General features: G+C 67.3%; 2 protein-coding genes and 1 pseudogene across 3 annotated transcripts; 2 read left to right on the top strand and 1 right to left on the bottom strand.

Moving 5' to 3' along the window:
* Nucleotides 1-795: 795 nt before the first annotated feature.
* LOC136113662 (tubulin alpha-1B chain-like) lies at nt 796-4,381 on the top strand (annotated as a pseudogene).
* Nucleotides 4,382-6,017: 1,636 nt separating this feature from the next.
* Nucleotides 6,018-9,526, top strand: PRPH (peripherin). 2 transcript variants are annotated; one of them, XM_071800096.1, is made up of 9 exons: nt 6,018-6,387; nt 7,209-7,269; nt 7,500-7,595; nt 7,756-7,917; nt 7,988-8,113; nt 8,190-8,410; nt 8,787-8,836; nt 8,982-9,055; nt 9,132-9,526. In XM_071800096.1, the coding sequence occupies exons 1-9, from the start codon at nt 6,038-6,040 to the stop codon at nt 9,162-9,164; spliced, it is 1,173 nt and encodes a 390-aa protein (XP_071656197.1). In that variant the 5' UTR covers nt 6,018-6,037; the 3' UTR covers nt 9,165-9,526. The 2 variants fall into 2 exon arrangements, with proteins under 2 accessions (XP_071656197.1, XP_065714973.2); XM_065858901.2 differs by having other exon boundaries at nt 6,019-6,387; nt 9,135-9,526.
* Nucleotides 9,527-11,070: 1,544 nt separating this feature from the next.
* Nucleotides 11,071-12,996, bottom strand: MFSD5 (major facilitator superfamily domain containing 5). Its single transcript, XM_065858927.2, has 2 exons — nt 12,888-12,996; nt 11,071-12,700 (listed from the first exon to the last, which is right to left on the bottom strand). Exon 2 carries the CDS (start codon nt 12,654-12,656, stop codon nt 11,289-11,291), a length of 1,368 nt encoding a protein of 455 aa, XP_065714999.2. The 5' UTR covers nt 12,657-12,700; nt 12,888-12,996; the 3' UTR covers nt 11,071-11,288.
* Nucleotides 12,997-13,531: the final 535 nt, after the last annotated feature.

Genomic DNA, 13,531 nt, shown 5'->3' with positions numbered 1-13,531 from the left:
GAGGGGCGTGGCCCGAGGTGAGGGCGTGGTCACGGAGGGGCGGGGAATTATTGAGCCCCGGCCCGCTGGAGACCACGCCCTCTCCAAGGGCTATGGCGGGGGGGCCGCCGCGTACCCCTCGTCACCCTCGTCGCCGGTTCCGGTGGGGACGGGCCCGGGGGCGCTGCGGGCAGCCGGGGCTGCGGGACCCCCGTGGGGCTGCGGTCCGGGGGGTGAAGCTCCTCGTGTGTCCAGGACATCTCGTGGGGCTGCCGAGCATGGGCAGCCCCTGAGCGGGGGGACACGGGGCCTGTGAGCCCCCAGTTTGGGGCCCGGAGCCATGGGGGACACAGCGGGGCACAGCGTGTGGCCTGGGTTCCCACTCAGGTCGCGGACACATCCCCACAGCTCCCGCCGGCCCCCGTGGGGCTGCCCAAGCCGGGAGGGGAAACTGCCCCGAGGGGGCAGTTTCGGTGCTGGGGGGACCTGACTGCCACCCTTTCCCCCCGGTGCTGAGCAGCCTCTCCCGCACCAGAGGACAAGGCAGAGCAGCATGGGGACCCCCACTGGGTGTGGCCCTAGTCTAGTGGGAGCCCCTGGTGCTGAGCCCCCTCCCTGCACTGGGCATTGCTGAGTCTCAACAGAGCAAGTGGGGCAGGATAGGATCCTCAGGGCTCCCCATCTTACCCTGGGTGGTTCCAGTCCCTTGGGGCAGGATGAGCCCCCGGTGCTGAGCTCCCCATCCCACAATGGGCAGAGTCCCAGCTTCCTCGAGGGGCAGGATGGGACCCCCCGAGCAGAGACACCCCCCTTTGGGTGTGGCCCAGAACAATGGGGTACGTCTGGGCAGGATTGGGCCCCACCCAGCGCTGGGCACTGGCCCTTCCAGCTCCATGCCAGCCCGTCCTGGCAGCAGCGTCCCCACGGGGTCCCTGGTGGGCGCTGCAGCTGGTGCGGGGACAAAGGAGGGAGCCTGGGGTGACACAGCACCTTGTCCTGTCCCCGCAGCGTGAGTGCATCTCCATCCACGTGGGCCAAGCGGGCGTGCAGATCGGCAACGCCTGCTGGGAGCTGTACTGCCTGGAGCACGGCATCCAGCCCGATGGGCAGATGCCCAGTGACAAGACCATCGGTGGGGGGGACGACTCCTTCAACACCTTCTTCAGCGAGACGGGGGCCGGCAAACACGTGCCCCGGGCCGCCTGTGGGCCCAGCGGTTCCAGCTGAAGGGCTTTGGACCGATCACACACAAGCCCTTTGTTTATGAGTGTAAGAAGTGATCTCCCAGGCCAGTGAGAATGGCATCTGGGGTCAGAAAACCACCCCCGTCCGTGTGATGTGTGAATGTCCTTGCGCCTGGTCTGTGAGTGAGTGGGAACGTAACCGAAACAAACAGAACGTGTGGTGTGTTTTTAATAACAATTACTGAAAAAACATCTTAAGTAACATCTTAGTCCAGGCCCGTATGTGTGAATCCTATAAATCGCTGTGGCAGGATGCAACCCCCCTTTCTCCCCCTCCCTCCCTCATCATGGAAGGAGTAGGCACATCTCCCCCTCTCTGCTACAGCTTTTGTTTGGCCCCAGACCCCCTGGCCAGGGTCGTTAAGAGAAGGGAGCGCCCAGGCGCCACGGAGCCGCTGGGCGCCCGCGGCCGGTGTGGGGGTGTTTGGACCAGTGTGGGGGTGTTTGGACCAGTGCGCGGTGTTTGGACCAGTGCGGGGGTGTTTGGAGGCTTCAGGGGCACCCACACCCAGGGTGGGGGTGCGGAGAAGCTTCTGGAAGGCCCACAGTCAATCGGATCAGCCAATAAAACCCGGGACTGTCGGGGAGGCTCTGCCCATTGTCGCGGGTCACTCGGGGCAGGACCGAGATGCCGCCGCCGGGACCCCCCCGGGATGGAGACTCCGCTTGCCTTGCGGCCACGGCTGTGAGTACAATTGCTCCTCGTAGGACTGCGAGTGTATCTATACTTTCCTGCACATTTGCACGTGTATTTATACTTTCTATGCACATTTCCACGTGTAACTTTCTGTGCTCAATACGAGCACGTGTAAAATTAACCCTCGCATAATTGCGGGTGTATTTTCCTCCCGTGCTTCCACATAAGCATGTGTACTATTCCGTGCACATTTTCACGTGTATTGCTCCTCGCAGGATTGCGAGTGTATTATAAATTTACTCTCGCAGAATCGTGAGTGTGCACTTTCCATACTCACTACGAGTACGTGTACCCCTTTAAACAACCCCACACCGTGTTCATGCAGTGCGGGCTCTTCCCGGACTCGGGGTGGCTCCGGCATTGTTTTGGTGAAGCCACGTGCATGCACACTGGGGACCTCCTGTTGTATTGGTTGCTGCTCCTTAATTTTCCTCAACTGACATCCGAACCTGTATTCAGGTCCCTTTTGGAGTGCTAAGCCCTGTTTCTCACCGGTTTAATACAAGTTGTTTTGGACCCTGTTGTCCCTTAGACCAACCCCGGGGTGCCTCCGTGACAATTCTCGATGGCTAATAATGGCCCCCGCCTGGCTCAGCGCTCCGCTCTGCTTGGCTCAGCGCTCCTTCCTGAGCAAGATCTCTGTGCGTGCATCCCCGTCTGCGTCCCGCCGTGCGTTGTTTTAACCACCACAGCGCTGTCGTGGACCTGGAGCCCACGGTGATCGGTGAGCGCGGGGGGGACGTGGGGTGCATGGGGCGCCCGGTGTTGCGGGGACTCTGGGTGCTGATGCACGGGGGGCTCTCCCGCAGACGAGGTGCGCACAGGGACGTACCGGCAGCTCTTCCACCCCGAGCAGCTGATCACGGGCAAGGAGGATGCGGCCAACAACTACGCCCGTGGGCACTACACCATCGGCAAGGAGATCATCGACCTGGTCCTCGACCGCATCCGCCAGCTGGCGAGCATCCCATGGGGTTTCACAGTGTGGGTCCGTTGCCAGGGGGTGGTTGGGGACAAAAGGACACCTGGGTCCCTGGTGGGTGATCACCAGGCCCTTCCTGCCCCATCAGCACTTTGGGACAAAAGGTGGGGCTGCCCTGGGGGTGGGTGACAGGTCTGGGCTGTCCCCAGTGCCCCATGGGACACCGCTGCCCCAGGGCAGCACGGCCCATCCCACGCTGGTGCCAGCACTGGCCGTGGGGAGGAGAGCAGGAGACCGCATGGCCCGGGCAGAGCAGCCACACAGCCCTGGTTTGGGTGCTGGTGCGGCACTGGTCTGGCTGGTGTGGCACTGGTCTGGCTGGTGCGGCTGCCTGAGCTCTTTGAACCCGTGTTTCCCACGCTGGTGCCGGCTGGACCTGCTGCGCCGCCAGCTCCGCTCGGGGAGCTCCTCAACATCAAAGCCTGAGCTGGCTGCCCACAGGGTTCCATGGAGGGGGCGGCTTCTGGGTGTGAAGCCACGGCTGAGCTGCTCAAACACTGCCCCAGGCTGCCCAGGGCTGCAGGGCTCCTGGTGTTCAGGGCGGCACCGGCTCTGGCTTCACCTCCCTGCTCATGGAGCGCCTCTCCGTCGACTACGGCAAGAAGTCCAAGCTGGAGTTCTCCATCTACCCGGCCCCCCAGGTCTTCACGGCCGTGGTGGAGCCCTACAACTCCATCCTCACCACTCACACCACCCTGGAGCACTCCGACTGTGCCTTCATGGTGGACAACGAGGCCATCTATGACATCTGCCGCCGCAACCTGGACATCGAGAGGCCAACCTACACCAACCTCAACCGCCTCATTAGCCAGATCGTGTCCTCTATCACGGCCTCCCTGCGGCACTAAATGTCGACCTGACGGAGTTCCAGACCAACCTGGTGCCGTACTCCCACTGTACCGCGGGGACGTGGTGCCCAAGGACGTCAACGCCGCCATCGCCACCATCAAGACCAAGCGCACCATCCAGTTCGTGGACTGGTGTCCCACTGGTTTCAAGGTTGGCATCAACTACCAGCCGCCCACGGTGGTGCCCGGGGGGGACCTGGCCAAGGTGCAGCGCGCTGTGTGCATGCTGAGCAACACCACGGCCATCGCCGAGGCCTGGGCCCGCCTGGACCACAAGTTTGACCTGATGTACGCCAAGCGGGCGTTCGTGCACTGGTACGTGGGGGAGGGCATGGAGGAGGGGGAGTTCTCGGAGGCCCGGGAGGACATGGCTGCCCTGGAGAAGGATTACGAGGAGGTGGGGGTGGACTCGGTGGAAGGGGAGGGAGAGGAGGAAGGGGAGGAATACTAAACTCTCACAAGGGTGCTGCTCTTACAGGGAACATAACCTAGTGGAGGACCCTGCCGTGGGTCTGTAGCAGTGTGTGCGCCGCGCTCTGTCCTGTTCAATGGTCTGTGCTTCAGTGGGAAGTCTGTCCCGTACCCACCTGTCCTTCCTCGTGGGTCTGAATAAAAAGCATTTCCTGTCTTACCCGGCTCTGTTGTCTTTACTCTGTGCTGCGATGTCCTCTGGACGCCGTCCCCGACAGCCCCTGGTGCACCCAGCGCCTCCATCCTGCTCCCTGGGTTTGTGCTGAGCCCCGCACCCCCCAGCCTGTGCTCCCCAAACTGGTGTCTCCCCCCATCCTGCAGCTGGGCAGTGTCCCCCGTGTGTCCCCCGTGCTGTGCCCGGCTCTGGAGCAGGGCCTGGGGGGTGTTCGGTTTCCTTAGGACCAGCAGCCAAGTGAGCACATGGAGTGGTTTAACTGCTGGGGGGCAGAGGGTCTGTGAACCCCCAGTTTGGTGGAAGCCTGGGGGGGTATCTCTGCTCCCTGCTGTGCCTTGGCAGGGAGGGGTTGCCTTGCCCGAGGGGTCCCTGGTTGTGGGGGGGGGGATGTTCTGCTGCCCATCACCAGTGGGAGCCCTGGGGCTGGACGGGAATACCAGTGCCTCGTCTTCTGCCAGTTCCAGTGACGCTGTTCATTAAAATCGCTCTTCCCAGTCTTCCCTCGTTTACTGTCTGGGTGTCCCGAGGGGAGGGGTCCTGGCTCAGCCGCCCTGGCCTGGGCCGGCTGCCCGGTGCTGCCTCCAGCTGGCACAGGGGCTGTGCTGGGGGCGGGGGGTGCGTGGGACAGGGGTCCCTTGGCCCGGGTTGTGCTGTGAGCTGCCCGTGCCGCCTGCCCTGGGGATGCTTCATGCCCTCCTCCCAACCCCATTGTCCCCAGGGGTCCCTGTCACATGGGGGATCCCAGGTGGGGTGAGGACCCCTGGGAACAGCTCCCAGAGCCCTGCGCCTCACGGTTCATGGGCAGGATCTGGCCCTGGGCACGGCTGGTGCGGATGGGTGTACCCCCTGTCCTGCTGCTCCTGGCACGGAGCTGCTCTGTGTGCGGTGCTCTGCGGAGCTGGGGGGGCTGGGTGGGAGGGGGGACCCCCAGCCCCTGGGCAGAGACACTGACCCCTTCCCGTAAGCACCGTCCTCGCCGTCCGGAAAGGGGCCCTGGGGGGGCCAGAGCTTGCTCTCCAGCGCTGCCCCTGCGCATGTCAGCTCCTGTGGAGCCGAGTCATGGCTGTCCATGCAAAATGGGGGGGACAGGCCCCCCCTCCGGCTGCTGGGACGGGCAGAACCTGCATTGCCCGAGCAGCCCGGGCAGAGCGGGACCCTGCCGAGGTGGGGGCTCCGCTCAGCCCCACAGCCGGGGTTGAGAATGGGGCTCACCCTGCAGCCCTCAGTCCCACTCTATATCCCAGTGGGGGGGTCTGCACCCCCTGTCTCCCTATGCTACTTGAGGGGTACCCTATAACCCCCGGTACTGCCCTGCACCCCATGGGGCCCCCCAGATGCTCTCCTGCATCCCCCAGCCACCCCTGGCCCCTCTCCCTACCGGCCCCAGGGCTGCTGGGACCCTCTGCCTGCACCGCCGAGGGGGGACCCTACAGCTCCCGGCCCCGAATCCCGAGGGGGTCCCTGGCCGCTCCCGAGCCCTCTCCTTGCCCCCTTAACCCCGAGGGGACCCCCGCAGCCCCAGTCCCCCCGGCCGGGAGACCCCTCCCCTCGCGCCCGCACCCCCGGGTCCCCCCGGTGGGGCGGAGCCGCCACCCGTTATAAACAGCCGCTACCGGCGGCCGCCGCCCTCCCGGTACCACCATGAGCCGCGGCGGCCGCGCCCTCGGGGCGACACCGCCCGTCACCGCGGCGGCGGGGCGGCTGGCGGCGGCGGCGGCGGCGGCGCGCAGCGCGGAGCGAGAGGAACTGGCGGCGCTGAACGATCGCTTCGCCGCTTTCCTGGAGCGGGTGCGGGCGCTGGAGCGGCAGAACGGGGCCCTGAGAGCCGCCCTGGGCCGCGCCGCCGCCGCCACCGCGCCCGGTGCCGCCGGGTTGGTGCGGGGGGAGCTGCGGGGGCTGCGGGAGCGGCTGCAGCGCCTCGGCCGGGACCGCGACCGGCTCCAGGCCGAGCGGGACGGGCTGGCCACGGACCTGGCGGCCCTGCGGCAGCGGTGGGTGCGCGGCGGGGCGGGGGTGGCACCGGGGGAACGGGGGATGCTGCGGGCGGTGCACCGGGGCGGGGACAGGGGTTGCACCGGGGGGTGCGGGGGACCGGGAGATGCACTGGATGGGGAGACGGGGATGGGGAGTGGAATGCAGCGAGGTGGGGATGTGGGGTGCACCGGGGGACGCTGGAGAGATGCGGACCAGGGGATGCGCCGGGATGAGGGGTGCGCTGCGATAGAGGGTGCAGCGGGGATGTTGCGGTGGGGCCCGGAGACGTTGCGGTGGGGCCGGGGTGCGCCGGGATGAGGGGTGCGCTGGGACGGAGGGTGCAGCGGGGATGTTGCGGTGGGGCCGGGGTGCGCCGGGGCCGGTGGGGCCGGGGGGAGCGGGGCTCTGCGGAAGGGCGGGGCGCTGGGAGGAGCGCGGCGGGGTGGGGACACTGGGAGCGGACTGGGATGAGCACCGGGCGCGGGGAGATGGGACCAGAACAGGGCCGGACCTCCCGGGAAGAGTGTGTCCCAGTGGGGCCGTGAAGGGCTGCGGAGGGGTCGTGACAAGGCCCGGGTGGGGTCCCCCAGGATCTGGGGGCCCTGTGGGAGGGGCCGGTCCTGTCCTGGCAGTGCAAGGACAGGGACACCCCCGGGGCAGCCCAGGCTCTTGGGGGCTGTAAGGAGGATGCAGCTCAGGCTGGGGAGGCTCCTCTCCCACCTCCTCCATCCCCGTGTGCCTGCAGCGCGTGAGGGGCTGAGGCATCAGCCTCAAGGAGGGACCAGGTTGGGGGGCTGCACCCTGTTCCCCACCTCCTTGTCACTTCTAATGTCCCCAGGCTGGAGGACGAGACGCAGAAGCGGGAGGATGCGGAGAGGAGCCTGGTGCTGTTCCGCAAGGTGAGGAGGCTGGGAGGTCCATCCCCCCTGCAGTGTTCGTTGCCCGGTGCTCTCCACGCAGCACTCTGGTGATGCCCATGTCCTGCGCACGGCCCCTGCCCTGGCTGCCCAGCGATGCCCCATGCACCGGGCACGCCCTGTCCCGCACCACCCGTGGGGTGGGTCCTGGGGGGGGTCCCATCCCCTCCATGCTGCCCCACAGTTCGTCCCAGCCCAGCCTCTCCCCATAGGACATGGACGACGCCACACTGTCCCGCCTGGAGCTGGAGCGCAAGGTCGAGCTGCTCATGGACGAGATCGGCTTCCTCAAGAAACTGCATGAAGAGGTGGGGGCCACGGTGCGGTGGGGGCGGGGCAGGCCCGTGTGCCGCATCGTGACAGTTTGTGTGCCGTGTTGTGACGGCCCGTGTGCCACGTTGTGACAGTCTGTGTGCCGTGTTGTGACCGTCTGTGTGCCGCGTCGTGACGGCTCGTGTGCCTGCGCAGGAGCTGCAGGACCTGGAGGTGAGCGCCCCGCGCGCCGCGGTGCCGGCGGAGGTTGAGGTCTGCAAGCCAGCGCTGACGGCCGCGCTGCGCGAGATCCGCACCCAGTACGAGAGCATCGCCGTGAAGAACCTGCAGGAAGCCGAGGAGTGGTACAAGTCGAAGGTACCCAGGCCGGGGGGGCCGCAGGTGGGCTGGGGCGTCCCGGCAGCCCTGACGTCCCCGGCCCCTGCAGTTCGCTGACCTCTCGGACGCAGCCAACCGCAACCACGAGGCGCTGCGGCTGGCCAAGCAGGAGATGAACGAGTCCCGGCGGCAGATCCAGAGCCTCACCTGCGAGGTGGACGGGCTGAAGGGCATGGTGAGAGCTGCTGAGGGGGACCGGGGGGGCCCGGGCCACGGGCCACAGGCCCCACGAGGCCCCTTCTCCCCCGCAGAATGAGGCGTTGCAGCGGCAGATGCGGGAGATGGAGGATGAGTTTGGGGAGGAGATCGGGAACTACCAGGACATGGTGGGGCGTCTGGAGCAGGAGATCCAGCAGATGAAGGAGGAGATGGCCCGGCACCTGCGCGAGTACCAGGACCTGCTCAATGTCAAGATGGCCCTGGACATCGAGATCGCCACGTACCGCAAGCTGCTGGAGGGCGAGGAGAGCCGGTGAGGAGAGGGGAGAGGGGACACGTGGCCACGCGTCCCTGTCACCACTGGGGTGCAGAGCCCGGCTGGGTGAGGAATTGCCCTCCCTGGTGATCCTGGTCAGCACAGAGCTGTGTGCGGGGGTGGCTCTGGGAACCGTCCCTGCGGGCAAACACGAGGTTCCCACGGGAGGTTCTCTGCCGAGATAAGGACAAGGCCAAGGGGGGTGCGATGGCGGGGGGGCTGCTGCCTCCTCCTCCCCAGCCCCGCAGCCCCCGGGTGCAGCCCAGCACCACTTACCCGAGACGTGGGTCACTGACCCACTGGGCTGAAAGGGTCAGGGTCATCAGCCTGGGAGCCCTAGAGCCCCCCTCACAACCTCTCCCTGCCCCCCCAGGATCACCGTCCCTCTGCACCCCACCACCTCCTTCAGCATGAGGAGCTCAGGTGAGGGGGGCTGGGGGTCTTTCCTCCCTCTCTCGGGGCAGACACCCCAGGGGGCGCAGGGGGGTTCCTGTGCCCCTGCCCGGGGTGGCTTTGCACCCACCTGCACCGGGGGGCCCGGGGGGCTGACAGCGTCTCTGTGCCGCAGCACTGGAGCCGCCGGGGGAGAGCGCGGCGCGGAGGGCGGTGCTGATCAGAACCGTGGAGACGCGGGACAGGCAGGTGAGGGCTGGGCGGCGGGGGGGCCCTGCCTGGGGGGGCAGCCCCGCCGTGGGACTGACCCCCAGTTCTCTCCCCGCAGCGGCTGCTGACGGAGTCGCACAAGGAGTGACGGGGGTCCCGCTGCACCGGCCCCGTGCTGGCCGGGAGCGGGGGGGATCCGGCCACTCCCCGCTGCCAGCGCCACGGGGCTGCGGCACAGCCGGGTGCCTTGTCGCCCCCCCTTATTTATTGCTGTTTATCACCCATTTATTTTTCCCCACTGGAACCTCAGGTGTATTGAACGTTTATCAGACGTCCCGGGCCCTGGGGGTCCTGTCCGTCTCCCCCCGCACGGAGGTGGCCCCGAGGTCTGCGGGCATGGGCGGGTCCCCGGCGCTGGCCCGGGCCCGGGGGCGGGAAGGGGCGCGGGTCTCAGCGCTGTGTCCCCCTGTGTCCCCATCCTGCTTGAGCCGCAAATAAAGGCTGCGGCGAGCCCGGGTCCGGATCGCTCGTGTGGGCCGGGGGATGGGGGCCGTGCCGGGGGTGGGGGCCGTGCCGGGGATGGGGGCAGTGCCGGGGGTCGGGGGCAGTGCCGGGGGATGGGGGCAGTGCCGGGGGTCGGGGGCGGTGCCGGGGGTCGGGGGCGGTGCCGGGGATGGGGGCAGTGCCGGGGGTCGGGGGCGGTGCCGGGGATGGGGGCAGTGCCGGGGGTCGGGGGCCGTGCCGGGGATGGGGGCAGTGCCGGGGGTCGGGGGCAGTGCCGGGGGTCGGGGGCAGTGCCGGGGGTCGGGCCGGGGGGCCGCGGGGTGCGAGACCCCGGCGCAGAGCGCGGGTGCAGGTCCGCCGCTATCCCACAATCCCCCTCCTCGCGGCGCTCTGTCCTTCCCATCCTCTCTCTGATCAGCTGCTTCGCTTCCTCCCAGAGCTGATAGGTTGATATCAGCCTATCGCTGGCAGGCCGAGCCCTGCAGGGGCGTTGACCAATCCCAGCCGGGTATAGCCTGCCGCTGCCGCCGCTGATTGGCTGGCGTTACGCCGTGGGGCGGGCCATCGGCCACGGCGGTGCCTTATAAACCGGCGGGAGCCCCCTCGCGACCGTGGCGGGCCCGTGAGCGGCCGCGTGTGCGGGGACACCGGGGACACCCTGGACAGCCCGGCCCGCCCTCCAACCGCCCCGGGGACGGGTCCCGCCATCTCCCGCGGGCCGGGGCCGTGAGGGTCCCCCCAGCCAGCTCTGCCCCCCATAACCGGGGCCTCCGGCCGCGCCGCCCCCGTCCTGCGCGGGGGGTGCTGGGGAGCCCGTCACTCAGAGCAGGGCTGGTACGGGGAGGCAGGGGCACTGGGGTCTCCTCCCTGGTTCTGCCCCCCTGCTGGTGCTGTCACATCCAGACCCCCCGGCCCTGAGCCCCCCAACACCAGCGTGCGGTCGTGCCCTGGGGGTGCCAGGGGATGCAGAGCCCTTCTGGGCCCCTGTGCCCCCGGGAGGCTCATGGGAATGGGGGCTCCCCCTGCCTGACTGGGGGGGCTGCCCTGGGCAGGGGCCGTGCTGCGGCTCTTTGTGGGGGATGATGGTCGGCAGGGCCCCCGAGGTGCTGGTGAAGGCAGCGCCGGCTCTTCCAGTGTCTCCCCAGGCCCTGTCAGCGCTCGGGGGGCGACCCCGGGGCTGGGGTTGAACCCTGGGGGCTCCTCCTGGCCCCTGTCCCCAGCTCAGGGGGTGGTACCTCAAGGACAACTGGTCTTACTGGAAAGACTGAGGCAAAGGTGGCATTAAGTGCCCTACCTGTCACTGTGTCCCCGCATCCACTGAAGGACAGAGATCCTCCCCAGCCCTCCCAAAGCTGATGTGTTTCTAGAACCAGTTTTTGCTCCCTTTTTAGCAGCAGCTCAGCTCTAGTGGGGCTTTGGCCCTTCTGATTTTCCCCCCGCACAACCTCACAGTGTCCTGACCCTTCTTCCAAGGGGCAGAATCTCACGGTTTTTCCCCCAAGTTCCGGACGGAGCTCTCTGACCTCCCAATGATTTTCTTCCACTGGATTGCACTTCCCGCAGACATCCGGGAAGCAGAAACGCTTTTTATTTGTTTGGGTGATTTTTATAAAAAAATGGAATATACTCCTCCCTGTGTGCTTCCAGCTCCCCACACCACCATGGAAGCGGTGGAGACAAGGACATTTTGAGGGTCACCAGCGGCTCTGGGGGTAGGCCGCTCACCCCATGTCCCGTCAGGGGAGGTGACACCCATCGTGAGGCCCCGTCACAGCTCGGGTGCAGCATCAGCGGCGTCGGGCTGTCCCGGGGGTGCGAGCAGCCGCAGCTCCACGTCGTGGCGGCTGAGGGCGAAGAGGCGGCCGGCGGCCACCAGCGCCAGCAGCATGACGGCCACGCAGAGCCCAAACATGCTCCTGGTGCCCGTCTGGCGGTCGCTGTCGTGGAGAACCAGCAAACCCAGACACGCCAGTAAATTCAGGGGGAGGCGAAACCAGTTCATCACCCCCAAGCGATCCTTTTCCGGCACCACTTTCTGGCGGAGGAAACCCATAGCTGGGAAGTAAAGCCCGCAGGAGAGTTCGATGAGGAGGAACGCGAGGAAGGACTCGGTGGGGCTCTCCTGGCCAGGGCTGGTGGAGAAGGTGAGCATGAAAAGGGAGAAGAAGACGAGGAGGACAGCGAGGGCGAGGAGGTGCACGGGCTGCAGGTGGTACCGCCGGGACACGGCCAGGCGGTAGAGCGAGGAGCCCAGCGCGCTGGCGGCCATGAAGGCGGAGAAGACAATGCCCAAGGGAGCACCGTGGGGATCCAGGACGGGCGTCCAGAGGAAGATGAAGATGTAGATGACGCTTTCGTACAAAGCCTGGATGGTGCCCAGGAGAAGGACGCGGCGGTCGGAGAGGAGGCACTTCAAACCGTCGCTGCAGCTTTTGGAGAAAGCTCGTTTCTTCCCGTAGTTTTCATCCCAATTTTTCACGGCAAAGAACCCGGACAGCACCAGGAAGGGAATGGAGACCATGAACGGGGCCACCGGGCCCAAGCCCAACCACTCGGCGAAGAAATCGGCCGCTCCCCCGGCCGCCACCGCGATGACGTTGTTCCAAAAAGCCGCTCGGGAGAAGGTGACGGCGATCCACTCGCTGGGGAAGTCGTAGCGCTCCACGTGCTCGTGGACGTACCACGCCTCAAAGGCGGAGAAGAGCAGCGCCGTGGACAGACCCCCCAGAACCCTCCCCACCACCAGCACCAGGTAATCCCGGGAGAGTTTAACCAAGCAGCAAATCGAGTAGGTCAAGGAGAAAAGGATGCAGGATTTTTTCCGACCCAATCGATCGACTAAAGACGAAGAAACCAACCCGAAGAGGACGTTGGAGGCGAAGCCGCAGACGTAGAGGATGGCGATCTGTCCCTCCAGGAAGCGGTAGTGCTGGTACAGTTTGTAGAGGTAGGGGCCCTGCAGCCAGTCGGCGGCCAGCGCCGGCAGGTACCCGCGGTAGTACCCGCGCTGGAAGCGGCGGAAAGCCGGGTTGGCGTGGTGGGGGGCGGCGGGCGGCCGGGGGCGGCAGGCGGGCAGCTCCAGAGCCAGGCAGGCGGCCAGCAGGAGGGCGCAGGCGGCGTAGGAGGCGAGGAACATGGTGCTGCGGGCACCCCTGGCATCGCCGGGGGGCTGCGGAGACCCTGGGGGTGGTGGGGTCAGTCACCCCCCGGCTCGCCCCAAACGCGCCTGTGGCTCCGCCGGCCCCACTGACCCCCGCCCGCCACCCTCCCGGCCCGGCGGCCCCTCCCCGCCTGCCGCAGGGCTCCCGGGCCCCCCGGGGTCCCCCCGGCCCCGCTCCCCACGCCCCCCGGGGCCGCCCGGACCCACCTGCCCCTCAGCGCTCCGGCCCCTCCGCGCAGCCACTTCCGCTTCCGCTGGGCGCCGCCATCTTGGCCCGCGTCACGTGACGCAGGCCGGCTCTCGCCCCTCCTTCCCGCGCTCGGCCCGGGGCGCGGGGGTCGCGGCCGTGGGGCCTCCGTGGGGCTTCCGTCCGTGGGGCACAGGTGCCTTGGGGCCCCTCACAGCTGTCTGCAGGGTGCCTGTGGGGCAGCAGTGCCTATAGGGTCCCGTGTTGGGGGTCTGCAGAGTATCTGTAGCGTGTCTGTGTGGCACCAGGGTCTGTAGGTCCCTCTTGGGTTGTCTGGAGGTGCCTATGGGGGGTCTGTGGGGTGGCAGCGCCGACTGGGCCTCTCGCAGTGGAGCCTGTGGGGTGTCCGTGGGTCAGTGGTACATATAGGGACCCACATGGGGGGTCTGCCCGCTGTTCGTAGGATCACAAAATAATTGAGGTAGCAAAAGACCCCTCAGGCCACCGAGTGCCGCCATCAGCCCAGCGCTGCCCGCTCGCCCTGACCCTCAGCGCCGCCTCCACACGTCCCGTCCGTCCCCACTGGTGCCCCCAGCCCCGCGCGCTGGGCAGCCCTTGGGGTGAGGAATTGTCTCCAGTCTCCGGCCTCAACCTCCCCTGGGCA

Source organism: Patagioenas fasciata, chromosome 28 (genome assembly GCF_037038585.1).
Source record: "Patagioenas fasciata isolate bPatFas1 chromosome 28, bPatFas1.hap1, whole genome shotgun sequence".
Taxonomy (NCBI): domain Eukaryota; kingdom Metazoa; phylum Chordata; class Aves; order Columbiformes; family Columbidae; genus Patagioenas; species Patagioenas fasciata.
This window is presented reverse-complemented; position numbering and strand designations above follow the sequence as displayed.

Coding starts and splice junctions, on each gene's coding strand:
- PRPH (XM_071800096.1), top strand. CDS start 6,038: ATGAGCCGCGGCGGCCGCGCCCTCGGGGCGACACCGCCCGTCACCGCG. Junction 6,388..7,208: donor CTGGCGGCCCTGCGGCAGCG/GTGGGTGCGCGG, acceptor TAATGTCCCCAG/GCTGGAGGACGAGACGCAGA. Junction 8,837..8,981: donor CTTCAGCATGAGGAGCTCAG/GTGAGGGGGGCT, acceptor TCTGTGCCGCAG/CACTGGAGCCGCCGGGGGAG.
- MFSD5 (XM_065858927.2), bottom strand. CDS start 12,656: ATGTTCCTCGCCTCCTACGCCGCCTGCGCCCTCCTGCTGGCCGCCTGC.